Genomic DNA, 25,227 nt, shown 5'->3' with positions numbered 1-25,227 from the left:
AAAAAAAATTAGGAAGATTCCATTTATAAGATACTTTCTTATATTTCTTTTTGAAGGTATTTCTATTAGGAAAAGATATATCCATACAGTGAAAGTGAGGAGTACAAATCTTTGAAAGTAGCACCAATTGGGAGTCAGAATGTTTGCTGCAAGTTCCAACCCTGGTGCTGCCTGTTACAGACCCTATGATTCTGTAAGGGTTCCTTAGCTGTTTTTGAGTGTTAAACTCCAACTATGCAAATTGGGGCAATATGCCTGTCAAATGAACTATAGAGAGTCTACATAACAAATATAAGATATATGAAAGAGCTTAAGACTTTTTTGTACTACATTAATTTATTTTAAAAAACTAGTTCTATTATCCAACATATATTGATTGAGGGTGTGCTGTGTCAGGCCTATATACAAGGTACCGTGAATATAATAAATAGCCATAGTCTGCTTCCCATGCAGCTTGAAGTTCAATCCAGTTGAGTCAAATAACCACATTAATAAATATACATGAAATAAGTGCTTTAAGGGAAAGGGGGCTTGTTCTGGACCAGAGGACAATAAGGCTTCCTCACTGAGGAAATAAGGATTAAAGTGAAATCTCTAAACTGAAATGTTAACTGTGTGTATAAGGTGGAAGTGAGGAAGAGTTCACAGTATCATAAATAGTTCCTATGGTCAAAGGTATTGTGCCTTGGAGTAATTTTAACACTCAAGAAGTAGGCCAGAGCTAGACAATGCAGGGCTAGTTTTAAGCTAATGGATGACATAATCAATTTTCTGTTTTGAAAAGATACTTCTGGGCACAATAGTGATGGGAGGGCACAGTGAATTCGGAGAACCCAGTTAGATTACTGTAGGAGGGACATGCCTCAATTGGGTCTAGGTTGGTAGCAGTGAAGGTAAAAAGAATATTTAGGAAATAAAGGTGACAGGACTTGGAGATGAATTGGATGTGGAGGAATGAAAGAAAGTGTCAAGAATGACTCGTTTCTCACTTGTGCAATATGATGCATGGTGGTACCATTCATAGAGACACAGGACACACTGAAAGAAGACTTGGGTTGTTCTGTTTCTGAAGGGGGAAGGAGGCAATTATAGGTTTGTGAGTCTGGGGTACCTTTGAGATACAAAGCAAAAATGTCAGCAGGCATTGGATGCCTAGAACTCAGAAAAGGGGTATGGGTGGGTGACAAAATTATCTAGGGAGAGAAGAAAGAAGCCAGAAGAAGAAAAGCCAGAACCAAGCCTTGAAGGTGGCTCAGTTTAGAGATAAAGGAAACTGCAAAAGACACTGGGCTGAAAGAGCCAGAGAGGGAGAAAAATGAAAAGACAGAGTAGTGCCTTGGCCTGGTGAGTCAGTGGTTAGAGCACCATCATGATGCTCCAAGGTTGTGGGTTCCATCCCCAGTCAGGGCACATACAAGAAGCAACCAATGAATACATAAATAAGTGGAGCAACAAAGTGATGTTTCTCTCTTTCTCTCTCTAAAATCAATAAATGTAAGTTTTTTAAAAAAGGAAAGTGCTATATGGAAGCTGAGGAAGTGATGAAAAGACTGAAAAGAACATTAAATGCTACTGGAAGTTTGAATGCTGCTGGGGAGGAAAAAAAGGTGTCCTGGAATTGGTGATAAGAATGGAGATGACTGGTGACTTTAACAACTATTTAGGTGAAATGATGGGGTAGAAGTCATACTACAGCAGATGGTCATGGATCCTTTAAGTTTCCCTCCACAGGAGTAACCAAGCCTGACCTACCAAGCCACCTTACCAAAAAACTCCAAAATGATTTGCATACTAAACTCGAAGCTACACTAATCAAAGAACTAATTCACACCAACTGACAAAGAACCATGCCAGTGGTTTTTAGAATTCTTAACCTAAATGAATATCTAATTTGTGAATGTTCAGAAACAGCATAGTGAACATTTAAAGCACAGAAATTTCTGAGCCCAAGGGTGGTACAAACACACCTGCCTGTTATTAGCTTCTGCAGAGAGATAACATTCCACTAAGCTATTTTTGCTTTTCAGATTTTCCCCTTCTTCTAATTAGAAATCCCCAAGTTCTTTATCAGCTCCATGGTTTGTATAATTGCTTTAAGACAGTACTGGTTCTAGTGAAAAATGAAAGAATAATAAAGCCACTGGCAGATGACAGCTTTCATATTTTAAATAGGAAGCCATTGATGTTTTCAACTTCAGTATTTTAAGTAGTTTTCCCTATAGTCTGTCCCTCAACACTTTCACTTTATGTTTCAGCCTATTAGTTCCCCACCCCTTTGTATTCTCTTTGAAAAATTGATTTTCATGGCTTTACCTAAATTTGTAGCATAAAAGCACATTTTTATGCGACTATTTAAAAAACCATTTTCTTAAGTTCTTTTCTTTCACTAACCAGTAGCTGCAATTTTATGTGTCTGCCCCATTGTAGAACTAGTTTATAGAATGAAACCCAACTCTTTCGTCCACCTCTCAACTTGCTCTTCCCACAGCCCTCCCCATCTCCATTTCTACAGACTCCATTCTAAACAGTAGAAAACCCTGGCATTGATCTTTCCATACACCCCTTCATCTAAACCATCAGCAAATCCCAACAGTTTTACCCTTTAAACATACCCAGTATATGAACACCTCTCACTGTATCAAACACTATTACTACCTTAATAAAAGTCCTATCATCGTGACTGAAATACTGCTCTAACTGGTCTCCCAGCTTCCACCATTACCCCCTTACAGAAGGATATTCTCCACAGAATAATCAGAGTGATATTTTAAAAACATAAGTCGGATCATGTCAAGTCTGTGCATTAAACCCTCCACAACTCCCTATCTCACTCAGAGTAAAAACCTAAATCTTTATCATGATCTACTTATTTATTCCTCACTCCTGCTTTGACCTCCTCTCCTATCACTCTCCCCCTTGTCACTCATCTTGCTGGCCTCCTTATTTCTCAATCACACCAAGCACACTCCCTCTCAGGGTCTTCGTGTGTGCAATTCCTCTGCCTAGAGTGTTCTTCCCCCAGGTATTTTGCATGGGGTGATCCCTTACTCCCTTCTAGGGTCTGCTCACATATCAGAGAGGCTTTCTCTAACTACTCTAAAACAGCATCACCCCAGCCATAACCATCTATCTCCTTCAATTATATCTGACCTATTTGTTCATTGTCTCCTACTATTAAATGAAAGCCCCATGATTCTGTTGTGTTCATTGCTGTATTATCCCCAGCACTTACAATAGTGTTACTGGTACCCAATTTGTTGAATAACCAAATTCATATTCGTTTCACTTCAGCAAGGAACCAATCTGATTAGTACCACAGACTTTCCAAACACATATATGAAATATGTAATTAAATATTAATGAAGCAAGCATACTCAATACACAAGAACCAAGAAACATTATTTCTGTCCTTTAGACTCCAAATGCCCAGCATTGGAAATATGAATCTGAACACAAATATACATAGAGAAAACATCAATTATGATAGCATTGCACAGATTATTTTCCACATTTTAAATCCCCAAATTTATTTTTCCTTTTACCCAGGCAGTCAGTTGGTGTATACTTGGAGAATGTATACAGTATTATGGGTAAACCAGACTTCAGCGCTGGTGGCATGGGTTTAACAGGGTGAAGCCTCTGGCGAAAGTGTGAAATAATCCAATCTTGACTTTGCTATATATAAGTATTTCATATCAGGGTCCTAACTTTACTCAATCCTGGAACTACTCTACTCCCTAACCCCAGGGATATGGCCCATTCTTGTTCCTTCAGGGTGACTTTTAAGAACTCAAGCTATATACTGAATTAGTGGATGAAATTTCTTGTTCAAGAATCAATACAGCCCACTCGGAAGCAGTTACAGACATTAGAGGAGATAACATACTTGTTTCTGTTTTACAGTAAGTCTTTGTTAAGTGGGAGGAATTGTCCACCCTGAGACATTCAATGAACAAATCTTTATTAAGTACCTATTCTCTGTATAGAGATGAATGAGATACAAGTTCAGATCCAGTGAGACAGTCATATGATACATCATCACAAGAATTCCTCCTCGTTTCTCTGTTATGTAGTCACTAGAGGCCTGGTGCATGATATTCGTGCACTGGGGGTGGGAGTGGGGGGTCCCCTCAGCCCAGCCTGTGCCCTCTAGCAGTCCAGGAGCCCGCAGGGGATGTCCTTAGGCCCACTAAAGTCAGACATCCTTAGCACTGCCACAGAGGCAGGAGAGGCTCACACCAGCCATGAGCCCAGCTTCTGGCTTCGCGGTGCTCCCCCTGTGGGAACACATTGACAACCAGGGGCAGCTCCTGTGTTGAGCATCCGCCCCCTGGTGGTCAGTGCACATCATAGCAACCGGTCATTCTGCCATTCAGTCAATTTGCATATTAGCCTTTTATTATATAAGGATTCCATTCTCAGGAGGTCATGGTAGAGAGGTGATGGTGGTAATCCCCATTGTGTCCCCCTCAACCCCCCTGCCATCTCAGAGCAGGTCTGGGGGATAGGCACGAAGAAAAGGTAATAAAAAAGCCCTGGCCTGTGTGGTTCAGTTGGTTGAGTGTCGTCCTATGCACCCTCTTATGCACCAAAAGGTTGCAGGTTCAATTCCTGGTCAGGGCACATACCCAGGAGTGTGGGCTAGATCCCTGGTAGGGGGTGTGCAGTAAGCAGCAGATCAAAGTTTCTCTCTCACATCGATGTTTTTACCTCTCCCTTCTTCTCTAAGAATCAATTTTAAATAATCTTTAAAACAAAAAAAGATAACAAGAAAGAGGATACTATATCCTGGCATTGGAGTCAGAAAAACCTGGGTGTGAATTCCACCTGCATCACTTTCTATGAGAGTGACACTAAGCAATTTCTTCAGCTTCTATGAGCCCATTTTATCATGAGTAAAATGTGTATAAGACCTATTTCATAGTAATTAAAAAATCCACAAGCTCAGTAAGACATAAAAGACACTTGATGATATAGCTGTTCTCTTTAATACTCCCTTTTTATTAATAAAAAAGGCTAAAGCCCTAACCGGTTTGGCTCAGTGGATAGAGCGTCGGCCTGCAGACTGAAAGGTCCCAGATTCGATTCTGGTCAAGGGCAATTAGAAAGAAAAGAAAAGGCTAAAATAGGCCACATACCATCAGCAAAAGGCTCCCAAGCCATGGCCTAAGGACAACTGTGCCAAGGTAATGCTACCTTTTAAAACTGTTTTAATAATGCTTTATCCTGGCTAGGTATCTCAGTTGATTAAAGCACCGTCCCGATATGCCAAAGTTCAGAGTTTGATCTCTAATCAGGGCACATACAAGAAACAACCAGTGAATGCACCACTAAGTGGAACAACAAATGGATGTTTCTCTCTCTCCCTTCCTCTCTCTAAAAAAAAAAATTTTTTAAAAATCAATCATTTTTTAAAAAAAAAAACACAGTGATTTCAAATAACATTAATGCTTTAAATCTAGTAGGAGCTATTATAGATTGTCTACACCATATTTTTCCACATTTGATAATCATGCTACCCTCCCTCCACTTTTTTTCTTCCTGTAGAAGCAGGAATCATTACTTTGGGTTGATTTTTTGAAATACTTAAAAAACAACACAATTCCAGGCATTAGCTTTGAAGAGTTTCTGCCTTCTTGAAAACTTTTCTCTCAGCTTTCCTAAAACAGCTCTCCTAGCTATTTCTAACCAGCATAGCAGCTCCTTAATTTCCTTTGCTAGTGTCTCCTCAATCTCTAACAGACCTTCCTTTTAGACATTTTCTAGGCCTAATCCCAGACCATATACCTGTTCTCTTATCTACGCACTCTCCTTAAATAATTTCATTCATAACCTTAGACACTATACACACACACACACACATATATATGATTTTTATACTTTCTAATATATATACACATATATACATATACATACATATATACACATATATGTGTGTGTGTATATATATGTATATATATGTGTGTGTGTGTGTGTGTATATATATATATATATATATATATATATATATATATATACTTTTCTACTCCCCTTCCTCATAATGATTCATGGACTAAGATGTCTTACAGGCTACTCAGAATTCTTTTTTTCATCCCTCAAATCTATTCCTTCTCCAGTATTTCCCATCTCAGGCTGCAGTACTGCCATCTATTCAGTTGCTCAAGACCAAAACCAGGGAATCAGCTTCTCTTCCACTCCCACATTCAATCCACCTACATCCAATTCTATCTGCCACCAAGCCTTATTATCAGTTACCCAGACCACAGTTAATAGCTTGGATCTCCCTGCTTCCATTCTTGTTCCTGCCAATCCACTCTCCTCCCAGCAGTAAGCAATGTTAAAACAAAACAGATCATGTTGCTACCTCACATAAAATCCTTCAATCACTTCAGACTACATTTATGGTGAAATCTTACACTGGTCACCTTATGTTCTTTAATATATCCCTCTCTCACCTCACTACCTTCACAAATGCTGTCTCTTCAGCCTGGAATGTTTTCCTACCATATCTTCAAAATCCTTAAAGTTTCAGCTTCAATGTTATATACTTCTGGAAAAAGGCTTCTCCAACCCAATTAAAATTAGGTCCTATGCCAGAACCGGTTTGGCTCAGTGGATAGAGCGTCGGCCTGTGGACTCAAGGGTCCCGGGTTCGATTCTGGTCAAGGGCATGTACCTTAGTTGTGGGCACATCCCCAGTGAGGGGCGTGCAGGAGGCAGCTGATCAATGTTTCTCTCTCATTGATGTTTCTGGCTCTCTATCTCTCTCCCTTCCTCTCTGTAAAAAATCAATAAAATATATTAAACAAAAAAAGAATATACTTATCAGTATATTCAGTATAATTCCTTAAAAAAAAAAAAAAAATTAGGTCCTATTATATCCTCACTAGAAGCCTATACTTTTCTTCCCTAGCATTAAAAAAAAATTATAACTATGTTATATGTACAACTATTTGATTAATGTATGTTTAAGCAGAGTCAGTATCTGTTTCCCTAATCACTGCATCATTTCACAGTGCCATAGCCATGTGTCCTTTCACCAATAAATATCTGAAACAGAAAACTCATGAGTCCTGGCCCTAGAATGGCTGCATAATACAGCAAGATATGCCATGGATATTTAACTATTTCCCTTCAGTTGAATTTTTAGGCAAAATACTTTTTAAAAATCACAGTGCTAGGCAATGAAAGGAATTCAAGTAGAAGGAAGACAAGTTCTCCTAAGAAGTTTCTGGAGTGCCTGTCTTTTTACTTTTTTTGTTCTTCCATAGTTCCTAGCACACAGTCAGATCCCTGGGAGATACTTAAAGCATTTAGTGACCAAATACTACATGATAATCAAAGTGATAGAATTAAATGTCACAAAATTCTACATAATAGGGTTCACTGAAGGCTAGAAGCATTAGAAAAATGTTTAAGGAGCTAGAACTCAATTTAGATAGCGTAAGGACTAACTTTTAGGGATCTGCCCAACTTATGCTATCACCCCTCACCTGCCCTCCTTCAACAGCAGTATGGCCAGATTTGTACTCCTTAACACAAAACATTTCTATAATCCATTTGCTGAATTCTAAACAAAATTATCTTCAATATGAGATTCTATGCTTAGTTAACATATATTAATGAAACTTTTTTTGGCCATAAAGGACCCGAGTGGTAGATGATAAAAAACTACAAAGAATTCATTATACTATCTGTTGCATAAAAGAAACTTAACAAAACATTTTACATGCTACATTCATTTAATAATGCAGGTATTAAGAGGATCAAAAATTGAAATCCTAGAGTTTAACTATGTACTTTCTGAAGGACCAATATAAGATCAAAATAATAACTACATTAGCAATTATTTTCCAAGCGCTGCACATGGGCCTTTCTGTGCATTTCCACCCCCCCCCCCCCCCCCCCCCCAGATCTTCAAAATAACCCTGAAAGTTGAAAAAACTGAGGCTGAAAAGCTGGGTGACTTCAACTACTATACAGCTTACAATACAGGTGTTCCTTTTTTAGACAATGTAAACTGAACTAAAAATGCCAAAACAAACATAAAAACCCTGAAGTTTTGGAGAACTTCAAATGCTTGGTTACTGAATTTAAAATAACAAAAGCTTTCCTAGGAAGCATACAAGTTCAAGGAATATAACATCCTTTAATTTAAAAAGTCTTTCTAGCTCAGCTAATGTGGATCAGGGGTTGAGAATTGACCTATGAACCAGGAGGTCATGGTTTGATTCAGGTCAGGGCACATGCCTGGGTTGCAGACTTCATCCCCAGTAGGGGGCGTGCAGGAGGCAGCCAATTAATGATTCTCTCACATCATTGAAGCTTCAATCTCTCCCTCCCTTCCTCTTTGAATTATATATATATTGAAATTATTAATGCAGGTAAATTTCAGATATATTTCACCAAAACGGAGTAATTTGGCAGTAAAGGCTTTAAATATATATATATATTTAATGAAACTTAACAAAACATTTTATATATATATTTAAAGCCTTTCTAAAAATCATGGGTAAATTTAGAGTGCTTTACTGCCAAATTACTCCGTTTTGGTGAAATATATCTGAAATTTACCTGCATTAATAATTTCAATAAAAGTTCTCTAAAAAAAAAAGGAAAATTACCAGCTATATAACTACTTTACAAAAATTATTATTTTTGAAAGGAAAAAATAACAGATTTGAGAGAAACTACAAGAATATGAGTATTATAAAATGTGTTTTTCTTATACTACTATAACAAAATACCACAATAGAATAACAGTAGCATTATCCAAAGCCAAATGATGTCAGGCTTCTAATCAATAAGCTGTTAAGGGTTGAGACCTCTGTAATTATTTCAAACTGTATGAATGTTACATTATCAAACATCGGGACAAGTTGTCTTGTATGAAATGACTGTATGAGATCAAATAATCACATAAAAAAGAAATTACATACTTCTGTATTTAAACTTTCCACACTAAGATCTTTTCAATCTGTATGGTACCAACTCTTTGCATTCACCAGATTTCATCAATGTAGTCATTACACATTGTAAAAGCACACTTCAAGTATTCCCATAAAATAGTTAATTAGTTGAAACTCAAAAGCATCAATGTTATCTCGAAATAACGATTTTGTACCATCAAGAAATAAAAGTCATATGTGGCCATAAAATGGAATTACAAAAACAGTATAGGGATGATTTTCTGTTAACAAAGTATATCTATGCAAGACCCCAGAAAGTCTTTCTGGACTTCCTCCATAGAAAAAAAAACTCACTGCCCCTCTCTCAATCTCTCCTGTGCGCCCCTTCCCCCATCTTATTTTTTATAGCCCTCTCCCTAAAAGTTTACATTTAAAATGGAGTTATAGCATTATCAAGAACAGCTTGTCTCTAGATTTATGATCTTTGCATATTCAAGGTTGCAGGAATTGAGCTTTAATAATTCATGGACCGCAAGCACGCCCTGTTAAGATTTTTCCCTCCAACACTAAAGTTCCTACTCTTGGGATCCCTAATGGGTGTACATGAGCCATACAACAATACAACCTTTAAAAAGGACACAAATGGTAGGTGTGCTCTCCTGAGATGTCCTCACCTAAACCTCCTGCACATTCCCTTGCGGGCCCACAAGCATAACTGTCATGCAGAGAGATGGTTAATTGTTCAACGCGGCTGAGAAACCAAGCGTAATTGAGATATATAACTGGATGGGGAAGGTTGTTAAATACAGCCTCTCCAGTATCCCGTAAGTAGCCTAACCCGCTGCAAACTTTTAAGAGATTAAGTTACATTCCTCTGCAATTCCACCCTTGACAGCTGAATCCAGAGATGCCAGCGAGTCATGCACATCCATTCCCGCCACCTCACCGGTGGAAAGCAGGAGGCCACATCCTGTGGCCGGCGCTGACCAGAGGTTGGGAAAGGAGGGAGGGCTGGCGAGAGGGCTGCAGGGGGAGGGCCGGGAGAGCTCACCTTCTCCAGCTCATCGTGCAGCTCCGCTAGGCTGGGACGGAGCAACTTCTCGCCCAGCTGGGCCACAGTGTGCCGGTAGTGGTCGATCCTGGGCACGGCGTCCATGGTGTTGTGGCCGAAGGTGCGCTGGTAGTAGGTGTTGGTGTGGGTGTCATAGTAGTAGTGCTGGTGGTGCCCGCTGCTGCCGCCGCCCGAGTGCAGGCTGCTGCCCTCGCTCAGCACCGTGTCCCCGCCGTTCTGGAAACTCACGTTGGGCCCGTCGCCGCCGACCCCCGCCGCATCCGACTGGCTCTCCTCTGCCGAGGAGGCAGCCGGGTCCACGAAGTTCACACGGAAGCGGCCCTTGGCTTCCTCACTGCCTTTCGCCGGCCCGCTCTCGCTGGTGGCTTTCCCGTCCACGGAGGTCTCCTTGCTCCCCGCCCCGGCACCAGCCGCCGCCGCCGCCGCAGCAGCCGCAGCAGCCGCAGCAGCAGCAGCCCGCCCCGCGCTCTCGGAGACCAGGTCCACCTGGAAGCGGCTCTGGCTCGGGGTGGGCCCCAGCGGTCTGCCCAGCCCGTCCCCGGCCGCCGAGACGCCCTCGCCGCCGCCCCGGCTCGCGGCCGCAGCATCCTCCGGCATCGAGGACACGGCCGTGCCGGGCAGGTTCACCCCGGAGGCGGCCCGCGGCGTCTCTCCGACCCCGGCCAGCCTGGGGACGCCGGAGGAGGGCGCCGGAGGCCCCGGATCCATCGCCTCCGACCCTCGGCGGACCAGAGAGCCTGGCGGACTTGGCGGGCTGCACGCCCTCAGCGCCCCTGGCCGGCGGTGGCCGCGGTCGCAACGCCAGAGGCAGGAATCGGCTCTCCGCCGCTAGCCCGGGCCGGCACGGACCCGCCGGCAGCCGAGTCAGCGCGAGAGTGCGGCCGGCGCGGGGCGGGCCCGCTGTTTAAAGGCTCGGCGCGGCCGCGGCGGTGGCGGCTGCCGCTGCAGCACGCGGGAGGCGGGGCCCGAGCGCCCCACCCCTCAGCCCGCCCACCGCGGTCCTGCAGTGACGCCCGCGGACGCTCCCCGGGCGCCCGGCCCGTCTGGGGTCCTGCGTGACCCCACGCGAGAGCGACCCGCGCGAGGATCGTGTCCGGCCAGCCCGCGCCCCGCTTCACGCAGCACGAGCCACGCGGTCGGGGAGCGGCCGCGCGCCGCCTGACCGCCGTCGCCGGGAAGATCTCGCACCGCTGCCTCCTCTTCCGTCGCCCTCCTCCCACCCCTCCACCTCCTTCCCCCGCCCCGCTCTGCGGTGCTGAGGAGTGGGCCCTCGGCCGTCTCCTTCTCTCCCCGCCTCCGGGGGTGCGGTCCGCGGGCCGGCAGCCGGGACCTCGGGAAACCGGGCAGCGGACGGCGCCCGGCACGGGCGGCGGAAAGGCGCGCGGGCCCTGCTTCGGCTCACGCGGATCGCGGACGCTCGAGAGGCTCGAGCCCACTGGCTTTTTTTTTTTTTTTAAGTTCTGAACTCGCAGTACTTGTGCTGAGCCGGCGAGATCTCGCGAGATGCTGCAGGGCTGCAGGGCCGCTTCCCCTGAGGCGCGTGGTACCCGCGGCGGTGCTGGACCCGAGCTCCTCAGGAGGACGCCCGGGGCGCTCCGGTCCGGCCCGCAGGTGCTTCCGGCGCGGCGGGCGAGGCGCGCCCCCGGGGAGGCCTGCGCGGGGCTCCCGCCGGCGGCGACTCTCGCGCTCGCTCCAGGCCTGAGCCGGGGGGAAGGCAGGGTTTCCTCTGCCGCCTTCGAGGTGTAAACGCACCCGCAGGGCAGCCTGAGGTTTGCGTACCCGGAGACTCGCCAGTGGAGATGCCGTGGATGTGTCCACACTCCGGGGACACCTTACTGTACCGGCGGCGATGTTTGAAGGTGGGAGGAGGGAGATCAGTTAGGATGCCCTGTGGTCTCATGACGACTTTTAACGCGGTATTTCCAAAGCTGAGAGGAAGTTCAGAAGTGAATGTGAGAGCAGTAACTAAGCGGGAAGTTTCAGCATCACGGAGGTGGTGAAGAATCCTCTGTTTTCATCAAAACAGAAAGGTCCTCTGCAGGTCCGTTTTCTCTAGCAGTGGTTCTCAACCTTCTGGCCCTTTAAATACAGTTCCTCATGTTGTGGTGATCCAACCATAAAATTATTTCCGTTGCTACTTCATAACTGTAATGTTGCTACTGTTATGAATCGTAATGTAAATATCTGATATGCAGGATGGTCTTAGGCGACCCCTGTGAAAGGGTTGTTCGACCGCCAAAGGGGTCGCGACCCACCGGTTGAGAACCGTTGCAGGTGAAATGTAGGGGAAAGTAGTTATTTTGCAACTTCCTTAACAGAATCCATTTTTAACCTAAATTCTACCTACAGCCCTACATGAACACAGAACGATGAATGACTTTTTCGGTCACTTGCCTTGTACTTACGTGTTTCTATGTATTTTTAAGTTTTATGAGAACCAACACCGTCCTTTGCTGAACCCTAGCAGTGTGATCGAAGAGCCGCAGAGTGTGCAGGACTGTTTGAAAACACAGTGCTGTTAAGAGAGCTGCAACCAGATTGCTTTTAAGAAGTTGTCATAACCATGATCTTATTGGACCTGCACAGCTTTTCATCTCAGTTTATTATCTCCGTTGTAAAGAAGGAGAGAGGAAGGAGCCGCCCTTGGATCGTGTAGCTGCAGTTCTTAAATCCCCTCTTGAGCATTATAATACCAGAAAACCGTAAGAGGCCAGAAAAATCAGGTGGTCCTCAGGCAGTGCCACTTCTACTAGTCCAGTGGTCGGCAAACTCATCAGTCAACAGAGCCAAATATCAACAGGACAACGATTGAAATTTCTTTTGAGAGCCAAATTTTTTAAACTTAAACTATATAGGTAGGTACATTGTTATTAACTTAATTAGGGTACTCCTAAGGCTTAGGAAGAGCCACACTCAAGGGGCCAAAGAGCCGCATGTGGCTCCTGAGCCACAGTTTGCTGACCACTGTACTAGGGCATTGCTGCCTTGGTAGCTGACCTGATGGTACCTCTTAGCTCCGAAGCTAATTAGGTGGCTATTTCCCCATTCATTGAACTGCACAAATGGTAAGCACCTACCATGAGGTGCTCTGTGTTCTGTGGATATAGCAGTGAGCCAGACAGACTATCCCTTCTCTCATGAAGCCCATTGTTGGGGGTGTGGGGGGGCAACAAATGATAAAATATATAGCATGCTATAGGAATATAGAAATATAGAGCATGCTTTGAGTGCTAAGGAAAGGGATAGGATATGTACGTGAGATGGAGGTGGTAAAATTTTCCACGGGATGGCCCCACTGAGAGGGTGACATTTGAGTGAGGAAGTGGGTGATGCAAATATCTGGGAAAAGAATATTCCAAGCAGAGGGAAAGCAAAAGCCTAAAGCTGAGAGCATGTCTGACATGTTCACAATTTCATATAGGCCAGTGTGGCTGAAACTGCTTAAGGGATGGGGAGAATCAAAGCCTATTCGGTCAGAGAGTTCACAGATTGGGGTTATAACAGACCAAATTGTGTAGGACTTCTTAGGCTATTGGAAGGACTTTGACTTGTACCCTGAGTGAGATAGGCTATTAGTCAACTTGGGCTGCCCTAACAAAATACCGTAGACTGGGTGACTTAAACAGAACTTTATTTTCTTGCAGTTTTAAAATGAGATCAGCATGCCATCATGGCCAGGTTTTGGTGAGTGAGTGGAGAATGCCACCTTCTCATTTGGTCACATGTTGAAGAGAGAACTCTGGTGTCTCTTCTTATAAAGGCACCTGTTCTATCTGATCAGGGCTCCACCCTATGACCTCATTTAATCTTAATTACCTCCTTAAAGACACATAGGTTAGGGCTTCAATATATGGATTTGGGGGGAGGGGGGAGACACCATCCCATCCCTGGCAGATGGCAAGTTATCCTGAGTAGAGGAATGACATGATTTGACATATATTTAAATGACCAGTCTAGCTGCCTTGTAAATATACAAGGGAGTAAGGGATGGGGACAAAGAGGGAAGCAAGGAGATGTGTTAAGAGGTAATACAAAAGTTCAGGAAGTGGTGATGTGGCTTTGACCACAATGGGTAGCAGTGGGAGTGTTTGGAAAGTGGTTGAATTCTGAGGGGGCAATAGAATTTGCTGATGAATATAGAGTATGAATAAGAATCCAAGGGTTTGGGGACTTAGCATCTAGGAAAACGGTGCTGCTGTTTTCTTAGATAAGGAGATGGTGAATGGAGCAACCTTGGGTAGTAAGAATACCAGGAGTTCAGTCTGAGATGTCTGTTGGAGAAAACAAATAAATGCATAGTAATAATAATAAACAGTCACTCAAAAACGTGTAAGTGCAAACTGAGAAGTTCTAGGACAGGCTCAGCTGGTGTGGCTCAGTTGTTGAGCATTGACCTATGAACCAGGAGCTCATGCTTAGATTCCAGCTCAGGGCACAGGCCCAAGTACTGGGCTCCATCCCCATAGGAGGCGTGCAGGAGGCAGCCAATCAGTGATTCTCTCTCATCGTTGACGTTTCTATCTCTGCCTCTCCCTCTCTGAAATCAATAAATATATATAGAGAAGAACATGGTACAATGAGAATGTAAAATAGAGGGACCAAACTTAGAAAGGAAGTGACCTTTCAGATGAAGTCTGAAGGTTGATTGGGATTAAACTAATTTGCAGGGGAGTTTCAAAAAAAGGGAAACATTGTGGACAAAAGCCCTCTTGGAGTGAACATGACCTGTCTAGGGAGCTTGAAGCCAGTTTGGTTAAAACATACTGATTAAGGGGCAAGAGTGGTAAGAGATTAATGAGTCTGTCTATTCTAAAAGCCCTATAAAACCATTAATGGGTTTCCAGGGAGATAGAGAGGCACATGGTCAGATTTACATTTATTAACAGTCTCTGGTTATTTTGTGGGGAAAAGACTGGAAAGGAGCAAGAATAAGCATGAAAAGATAGGATACAATTTTAGTAATCTAGGCATGAGATGATGATAATAGTAGCTAACATTTATAGGGAACTTAATATCCTGCCTACTGTGCTAAACTCTACATTCAAAATCTTTATTCCTAGAACACTATGAAGAAGGTCCTATTATTTCCTCCATTTTACAGATAAAACACTTGGTTAAGAAAAAAAAAAGGTTGAGTAACTTGTCCTAGGTCACTCAGCCAAAACCAAGATTTGATTCCAGGGTGATTTCTCCACTAATCAAGCTATAAAAGTGTGGATTATAGAGGCTGCCAGGGATATGAGGTAGGAGAAAATTTGGAAAGATAACTCAGAGAACTTGGAAATGACCTCCTCCATTTCAGGGGACAAATATAATACTTTCAACAATACAGAGTAAAAAAAGAAATATAATACTTTCAACAATAAAGATTTAAAAAAGAAAGAAAGAACTTGGAAATGGGTTGACGCTATGAGGGAAAATAAGGGATAAATGAGTTTTCTAACTTATTTACCTGGGTTTAAGTGTTGGTGATGTTATAGGAAAAAAGAGAAAATATTCTAAAACTAGGTTTGGAGAAAAATAAGAGAAATTTGTTCTTGGGCATATTGGGTTTGAGGTATCTTTGAGACATCCAAGTGGAAAAGAGGAAAATTATTTGGCTACATGGGTTTTGTGCTCAAAGGGGAAGTTTGTATAAGAGAGTACATATGTGGGGAACTTCTGCAAATAGATAACTGACACCATGGACATGTCGACATAAGAAAAATGCAAACCTATAGATAATTTTTTTACTAGTTTATTGAGCCAATCTGATGACATATGCCAGGGAGCAAGCTCTCAAATGCTCCATAGAATTACAGTTTTGCAGCTTATTTATGCATTTGAAATTAAGGAGGGAATGTAAGAAAGATTACATGGAGGTGGAAGAAAGCAAGGTGGGGATTGGATTACAGGATAGTTCACAAGAAAATGTGCTCTCTTAAGGATGGTGTATTTCAAAGGTGTGTTAATCTAGACCAGTGGTTCTCAACCTTCCTGATGCCACGACCCTTTAATACAGTTCCTCACGTTGTGGTGACCTCCAACCATAAAATTATTTTCGTTGCTACTTCATAACTGTAATTTTGCTACTGTTATGAATCGTAATGTAAATATCTGATATGCAGGATGTATTTTCATTGTTACAAATTGAACATAATTAAAGCATAGTGATTAATCACAAAAACAATATGTAATTATATATGTGTTTTCTGATGGTCTTAGGCGACCCCTGTGAAAGGGTCGTTCGACCCCCAAAGGGGTCGCGACCCACAGGTTGAGAACCGATGATCTAGACACACAGAAACAATGGACAGGGCTTGCTTAAGGCAAAGATAAAACTTTTACTAAAATGATATATGCCAGGGGTATGACTACCCACCATGACCTGCCCAGTTAGGAATTTATGATCAGATCACCCTTGATGTAAATTTCCACAGAACCCCTTTTTTTCACCCACAGACATGAATGGGACCACTTGGGGTTGGTGTGGAGCAGCACTATACAATAGAACTTGCTGTGATGATGGGAGTCCTGCCCTGTATGATAGCCAAGGGCCACCTGTGGCTATTGAGCACTTGAAATGCCTAGTGCAACCAAGGAAATGAATTTTTAATTTAAATGTAACTTTATTATTTTAAGTTTATTAAAGAGCCCTATGGGCTAGAGGCTGCCATATCTAGCAACTTAGGTATAGAGGTCAAAAGATGGCCTAGGGCCCAGCATTGTATAATTCCTGAGGGAAGAGAAGAAACCAGATGAAGGCATTTTCAAAGTAGGATTAGCTGTGTTAAATTGGGCCAAGAGGTGGGGAAAGATGAGAGGTGAATATAGCATATTGAATTTATTAACATGTATTGTGCATTATCATAGGAGGGTAATGAGAGGGAGAGCAAGTGTTCCAGGAGATATAATCAAAATATATATGTGAAACTCACAGAAACACTTTAGGAGAGGTCTCCGTTTAGTTTACTGTCAGCAAACATTTGGTTATTAGTTTTACCATGTGTCCATTTAGGCACTAGCCTTGAGGAGAACCGACTCATTGTTAATGCCATGATGAAGTACCCAGGTCATTTTGCTCATTTTCCTCTTTTGTCAAAAAGTCAGCCTTTGGCAATATTTGTTTCAATGTACTTAGTACTATGTATTGAATGTATTTAGAATTTTATAACTAGAAAGGACTTTAATTTCACAAATGCTAAAAAAGATATGTTATATTAGACCTACATATCTTTAGCATTAGAACATGTGAGAACTATGTAGAATCTTTGAAATCAGCTCTTTTGTTTTACAGTGAGTTTAATGTGCTATGCTTACATTGTACCTGGTTATGGTTTTCCTTTTTTAGTAGCATACAGATTAGGTCAATGGTATTTCCATTAAGAAATAAAATGATTATACTATCATAGAAAAGAAGTTACTGAGAGAAGCTTGTTTATTCTTCATTATAATTTTGTTCACTTGCCTAAGTTCCAATTAAAGGGTGTCCCAAAATTCATGCAAGGAGTAATTTTGATAGAAAACACAGGTTTATAATTAAAAATTATAATTTTTTTATTGAGTCATAAAGTATACAGTGTAGGGTTATGTATGGAATAGCATATCGGGTAAATGGCCTCCACGGTTTTGCTGGTACATACGCACTCTTGTTATTGCCAGAGCAGCCGCATTTTCGAAGAATGGTCCGATCCAGCCCAAAATCCACACAAAACAGTGATACATTGTGGATGCATTTGTTTCTCAACAATCACTGGTGGATTTTCTGAACCCCAAATGTGACAATTTTGTCGATTAACTAAGCCATCAAGATGAAAATGAGCCTCATCGAAATTCAGCCACATTTATGCAAAAACGGTCATGGAAAATTTCAACAAAAGAGTGCGTATGTGCCAGCAAAGCCGTGGGGGCCATTTACCCAATATGCTATTCCATACATAACCCTATACTATATACTTTGTGAATCAATAAAAAAATTTACAATGTTTAATTATTAACCTGTGTTTTCTATCAAAATTACTTCTTGCGTGAATTTTGGGACACCCTTTACATTCTTCTTTAATTAAAAATATAAACATTTTAAAGTCAGTCATGTAATTAAATAATCAAAATCTGACTGTGCTTTTTCTTTAATATTTAAATATATTTTTTATTGATTTTAAAGAGGAAGGGAGAGGAGAGAGATAAAAAAAAAACATCAGTGATGAGAGGGATCCATCCATTGGTTGCCTCCTGCACACCCCCCCAAAGGGGATCTAGCCGCAACCTGGGCATATGCCCTGACCGGGCATCAAACTGTGACCTCCTGGTTCGTAGGTCGAAGCTCAACCACTGAGCCACGCTGGCCAGGCATCAGATTTGTGAATTATGTCTTGCAAAACAGCCCATGATTCTATTGAATTTAAATCTTATCCAAGCAGTAAGTTCATGACAAATGCCTTTAAAATAAATGTAATATCTGTCTTTTCTCATTCCTCACTCTACCAATGTATGTATGTCATAAAGCTAGTCAAGGAAATCTCTTCTACTCAAATTTTGTATTGGAAAAGTTACCTTTCATCTCCACTGATTTACTTCTATACATCTAACTCTGCAGGCTATGAACATTTGCAAACTTCAAAATTATTATCAAATATTAATATGTAGAAGCAAATAGTTTTACAAAATACATAGTTTAGTTATTCCAGTGATGTGGTCTCCATAGCCAGACTGCCTGGATTTGAATCGGTTTCAGTAGTTACTGGTCATGTGAACTTGGGCTAATGTGACTTCTGTGCCTCAATTTCCTCATCTGAAAAATAGTGATAATAATTGTACTACCTCCTAGAATTATGAGGATTATATGAATTAGTATCTAAGGCACTTAGTGCCTGATACATGGTAAGCCCTAATGTATATAAACATTAAATAGGCGTTTAAACTTTTAATATGTTATTCAAAAAAAGAATAATGCTAAGACAAACCTTTAAAATTGTATTCTTTTTGTGACTGTCCTACTTAGTTTTTAAATTTTGCTTTTTGTTTTGTTTTTGAGAGGCATTGGAGTGCATTTTTAAGTATCAGGTAAGCCATTCTTTACTGTTACAGGTTTTCGATTTTTTTAAAAAAATATATTTTATTGATTTTGTACAGAGAGGAAAGGAGAGGGACAGAGAGCTAGAAACATCGATGAGAGAGAAACACCGACCAGCTGCCTCCTGCACACCCCCCACTGGGGATGTGCCCGCAACCAAGGTACATGCCCTTGACCAGAATCGAACCCGGAACCCTTGAGTCCACAGGCCGACGCTCTATCCACTGAGCCAAACCGGTCAGGGCAGGTTTTCGATTTTTAAAGCAGTTGTTAATGTCATTTTGCTGCCACTTTTTGGGGAGATGAAACAGAAGAATGGTCCGATGATGCCTCCAGCCCAAACAGTGATACATTGTCGATTAACCAAGCCATCAAGATGAAAATGAGCCTCATCGAAATTCAGCCACATTTATGCAAAAAGGTCATGGAAAATTTCAACAAAAGAGTGTGTATGTGCCAGCAAAGTGTATTACACTTCTAATACTATGAAGGATTTCTTTCTTGTTCATCTTAAATTCATTTTTTCCTTATACGGGACCCTTTAAAACTAATGGTTTGTCACTGAAATCACTACATATTAAATGTATGTTATATGCTAAAGTATGCTACAGGAATGTTTTGTCTGCATTCACTTTCCAAAAAAAAAATAGAGGTTTAAAACACACCAATACTTACAAAACACGCACATACCTTAGTAACTACTTTAAATGTCCCCCTTTATGGAGTCAAATATTGTAGTGCATCCCATAACTAAATTACATACCTATATTTTCTTCACTATTAATGAAAAATACCTGATTTTTTTATCTTCTATTACATTCCTTTATGATTAATTAATGTTTCCACTTTCAAAAAGCTACAAGTATAATTGAGAAATGTTTTTATAATTATTTAAGATGCCTGAAATTCAAAAAGCCATAAACATGGAAGATATCCTAAAGGATTATGTAGTAAGTCCCTACTTTAAAAAAATAGAGCAATTATTCTATCTTTGACACTTAAAAAAAAATACTTTTTTTAATTTTTGAGAATATATTTATTAAAACTAAAAACTGTGAAACAAGGAAAGCCTCTGGGTTAGAAGAAGCAACAAGAGAGAGCCTGAAGGCGGGGGTTGGGGGTGGAGTGGGTGCTGATTTGATTCCTGAAAATTTTATAGGAAAGAAATCAAGGTGGGGCTGCTGTCAGCTCACTGGAGAGTCAGAGAAAAGGGGATTTGGGGGACAGGCTCAGGGGGTTAGCCCAGGATGAGCTGCAGTTGCCTATCACTCCCCTGGTTGCAAGCCTTGTGGTATCCCTTAGAGTTTAGGAGATATAAGCCTGTGGGGGAAGAAAAGGGGGAAGGGAAAGGCACAGGGCATGCTCCCAGGAGGGAGAGCACACCAGTAACATACTCTAAAGGTTACAAGTTCTTACAGCCATAGTATTAGAAGTGTAATACACTCAAAGAATAGGCATTCTTCCTAATGGCTAAACAAAATTATTCTCCTAACAATTCTAATTTTTTTTCTTCAGAGGTTATGGTAACCCATAAAATGTAAGGTTATTTTTGGTTTTACTTTTCAAGTGATTTCCTCTTGCATGTCATTCTAGAGCCCAGTTTCTAAGTACGTAATTATTTTTATTACTTTCCTCTGGGCTCTTTCCAAGTAATTTATTCTTCCTTTAAATGTGGGCCAAAACTATTAGGTTCAATATGCCAGTTAAAAAAACAACAATTGGTGATTATAAAGGTAAAGACAGATTTTTTTACAGTACAATTAATTGTTTTTACTTAAAACTGGGCCACCACAGCTGACTTAGACTATGGCCCTGGGTATCAACTCTTCTGATTAGTCAAAAATATATATATTTTTTGTTTTTTTTAAAGAAATTTGAACCAGAGGTCCATCTCTATTTTAACCAATTTCTAAATGTTATTGGTGGAAGTGGGGTGTCCACTGGTGGAAGTGGGGTATCCCCTTCCCACTGGGTGCTCAGGATTGGAGCGTGAGAGTCCTGCAAGCCAGGAGGGCAAACCAAGAGGCAAGAGCAAGAGGGCCAGGAACAAAGGGAAGGCCAAATAAGATAGCCATTCATTTGTGCAGCTTTGCCAGAAAGCTGCAATTTAGACACATGCCCGGTAAAGTCTGGGTGAAATAGGGAAGGTACTTTCTTATCAGTCACATCTGGAACAAGTCATTGGCCAGAGTAGGCATGGCTACTGCAAGCGTGGGAAGATTTGAGATGCATAAGCTCCTGAACAAAGGAGTTCCTCTCTTGATTCACGCTCTCTTGGCCCTAATGCTCTTGCCTTGTGGTTCGGGCTCCTGACTTTCGGGACTCTCACACTCCTGCATCCACCTACGTGGCCCACAGCCATGTGGATCCCCCACACAATGGACTAATGGACTGCAACTAGCCTAATGTTAAACCAGACCCAGCTCTACAGCCGCACATTTCCAGGACTGGAAATGGGGCTTTAAAAAATGAGGGATGTAATTTCATGCAAATAAGAAATGGGGCTTTAAAAAATGAGGGATGTAATTTCATGCAAATAAGAATCATTCATCCTGCCATGAGAATCTCAGAAAATTCTTTTTCTCAAAATATCATAGGACCAAGACTCAGTGGGGAAAGGGATCCTCCACTTCCACCAGTGGGTACTATACTTCCACCGATAACATAAAGACACAAAGTTCTAGAATATAAACTCAAAATGTCATATTTATAAGAGATCGATTAATTTGATATTGGTAATATTGTGCTAATAAAGGAAATACATGTTGGTTTTATTTTCATGGGGGGGGGGGTGTCTGGAAATACATGTTTAATAGAAAAGTCATAGGAAAAATAAAAGGGAAATAGTACTCTAATTCTATCACCCTAAAAGAACATTTACTTTTTGGTTTAGGATAATACAAAATGATTTATTATATGCTTTGTTTTGTAACTTTTAAAACATACCAATAACACGAATATCTTTCTGCATATATAAATATCTTGAAGCTACATGATTCCTAATGGTTTCATAATATTGCATCATTTGGATTTATCATAATTTACTATTTTTAATTGAATTTATTGGAGTGAGATTGGTTAATAAAATACATAGGCTTCATGTGTACAATTCTCTAGCATCTATATACTGTATTGTGTGTTCACCACCCTAAGTCAAGTCTCCTTCCATCACCATTTACCCCCCCTTTACCCTCTTCTACCTTTCCCCACCCGCTTTCCCTCTGGTAATCACCATACTGTTGTCTGTGTCTGTGAGTTTTTTGTTTTTTTTCTTAATCCTTTCACTTTTTTTTACCCAAGCCCCCTATCACCTATTTTTGAATGTTTCATTTATTTCCTTCCTTTTAATTATAGCAAGCACTGATGCATTGAATATCTTTGTACATATATCTTTCTTTATAATCATTTGTTTCCTTAGTATAACTTTCTAGCAGTGATATTGCAGGGTGTCTATTTTTAAAACTTTTGACATACATTGCAAAATTTTCAGAAAGATTGTGTCAGTTTATTCTTCTAATAGCATTGTATTTGAGTGTTTGCCTTACACCATCCTCACAACTATCCTTATAAATTCTGAGAAGGATCCTTCTTTATCTTTGTCAATCTGATGGGCAAAAGATGTTTACTTTTCAGATCATTGACTGCTAATGAGGGTGATCTTTTTAAAGTTTGTTAATCATTTGTATATTGCTAATTCTGAATTGCTTGTTGATAGCGATAGTAGACATTTGCTGTATCCTAGGAGTCTGGTTTCCATTCTACCTTGTTCTGGTAATAGCATATAACTGTTTTTGTTTGTTTGTTTATTTTAGTGGGGTGTGGGAATGAACCTTTGTGCAGTTTTGGAAGGACACAGTATTAGAGGATCTTGCCTGGCCCAGCCAAATTCTAAGCACATGACCAATATGCCAGCCTGGCTCTCTTAAGAGTTTTGAATTTTGAATGGTGTCAGAAAATAAATCCAGTTGCTGGGACTTTTAGCTGCTCATATCTCACTACCTCCCTCACTAGAGAATTGCCTTGCCTGGGGCAGCCCAAGGGAACTGGCTAAGGGGACAGACAATACACAGGCCTTTGCTTCTATTTGGGACTACTCCAAAGAGTACCCTGTAGGACAGTGATGGCGAACCTTTTGAGCTCGGCGTGTCAGCATTTTGAAAAACCCTAACTTAACTCTGGTGCCGTGTCACATATAGAAATTTTTTGATATTTGCAACCATAGTAAAACAATGACTTATAGCATCCAAATTGGAAAAGAGGAAGTAAAACTGTCCTTATTTGCAGATGACATGATATTATACATACAAAACCCTAGAGACTCCATCAAAAAGCTACTAGACTTAATACATGAATTTGGCAATGTAGCAGGATACAAAATTAACCCCAAGAAATCTGAGGCATTTCTATACACCAATAGTGAACTTTCAGAAAGGGAGATCAGAAAAACAATCCCATTTACCATCGCACCAAAAAAATTAAGATACCTAGGAATAAACTTAACTAAAGAGGTTAAAGACCTCTACTCAGAAAACTACAGGACGTTGAAAAAAGAGATAGAGGAAGACATAAACAGATGGAAGAACATACCATGTTCTTGGATTGGTAGAATCAACATCATTAAAATGTCCATACTACCCAAAGCAATCTATACATTCAACGCACTTCCCATTAAAATACCAATGGCCTTCTTCAAAGATCTAGAACGAACTCTCCAAAAATTCATCTGGAATAAAAAAAGACCCCGAATAGCTGCAACGATCCTGAGAAAGAACAAAGTAGGTGGGATCTCAATGCCAGATATCAAGCTGTATTACAAAGCCACTGTTCTCAAAACTGCCTGGTACTGGCACAAGAACAGACATATAGATCAGTGGAATAGAATAGAGAGTCCAGAAATTAGCCCGAACCAATATGCTCAATTAATTTTTGACAAAGGAGGCATGAACATACAATGGAGCCAAGATAGTCTCTTCAATAAATGGTGTTGGGAAAATTGGACAGACATATGCAAGAAAATGAAACTAGAGCACCAACTTACACCATACACAAGAATAAACTCAAAATGGATAAAGGACTTAAATGTACGACAGGAAACCATAAAAATTCTAGAAGAATACAAAGGCAACAAAATCTCAGACATATGCCAAAACAATTTCTTCACTGATACAGCTCCTAGGGCAGTTGAAACTAAAGAGAAAATGAACAAATGGGACTACATCAAAATAAAAAGCTTCTGCACAGCAAAAGAAACCATCAACAAAACAACAAGAAAACCCACCTCATGGGAAAACATATTTGCCAACGTCATATCTGATAAGGGCTTAATCTCCAAAATTTATAGGGAACTCATACAACTTAACAAAAAGAAGATAAACAATCCAATCAAAAAATGGGCAAAGGATCTAAATAGACACCTTTCAAAAGAGGGCATTCAGAAAGCCAAGAGACATATGAAAACATGCTCAAAGTCACTAATCATCCGAGAGATGCAAATCAAAACAACAATGAGGTACCATCTCACACCTGTCAGAATGGCCATCATCAACAAATCAACAAACGACAAGTGCTGGAGAGGATGTGGAGAAAAAGGAACACTCCTGCACTGCTGGTGGGAATGCAGACTAGTGCAGCCACTATGGAAGGCAGTATGGAGGTTCCTCAAAAAATTGGAAATGGAACTCCCATTTGACCCTGTGATCCCACTTCTAGGAATATATCCCAAGAAACCAGAAACACCAATCAGAAAGGATATATGCACCCAGATGTTCATAGCAGCACAATTCACCGTAGCTAAGATCTGGAAACAGCCTAAGTGCCCATCAGTAGATGAATGGATTAGAAAACTGTGGTACATCTACACGATGGAATACTATGCTGCTGTTAAAAAGAAGGAACTCTTACCATTTGCAACATCATGGATGGAACTGGAGAGCATTATGCTAAGTGAAACAAGCCAGTCAATGAAGGAAAAATACCACATGATCTCACTCATTCATGGATAATAAAGACCATTACAAACTTTTGAACAATAATAGATACAGAGGCAGAGCTGCCTCAAACTGATTGTCAAACTGCAGTGGGAAGGCCAGAGAGAGTTGGGGGGCAGGAGGGAGGGGAGTAAGAGATCAACCGAAGGACTTGTATGCATGCCTATAACCATAACTAATGGACATAAGACACTGGGGGGTAAGGGA

General features: G+C 41.1%; 1 protein-coding gene across 3 annotated transcripts in view; it reads right to left on the bottom strand.

Annotated features, from left to right (window-relative positions):
• SLC12A2 (solute carrier family 12 member 2) overlaps nt 1–10,746 on the bottom strand; it is an 88,309-nt gene extending 77,563 nt beyond the window's left edge. For all 3 annotated transcript variants that reach the window (XM_070412573.1, XM_070412574.1, XM_070412575.1), the window contains exon 1: nt 9,961–10,746. In XM_070412573.1, coding sequence (XP_070268674.1) covers nt 9,961–10,689 — 729 coding nt within the window. In that variant the 5' untranslated portion in view covers nt 10,690–10,746. The remainder of the gene's footprint in view (nt 1–9,960) is intronic.
• Between the last annotated feature and the right edge of the window lie 14,481 nt (nt 10,747–25,227).

The sequence above is a fragment of the Myotis yumanensis genome, unplaced genomic scaffold (assembly GCF_028538775.1).
Source record: "Myotis yumanensis isolate MYYU_CA2020_CCGP unplaced genomic scaffold, mMyoYum1.0.hap1 SCAF_4, whole genome shotgun sequence".
In the NCBI taxonomy this organism is placed as follows: domain Eukaryota; kingdom Metazoa; phylum Chordata; class Mammalia; order Chiroptera; family Vespertilionidae; genus Myotis; species Myotis yumanensis.
The sequence above is the reverse complement of the archived record's forward strand: the minus strand, read 5'-3'. Positions and strand labels throughout refer to the sequence as shown.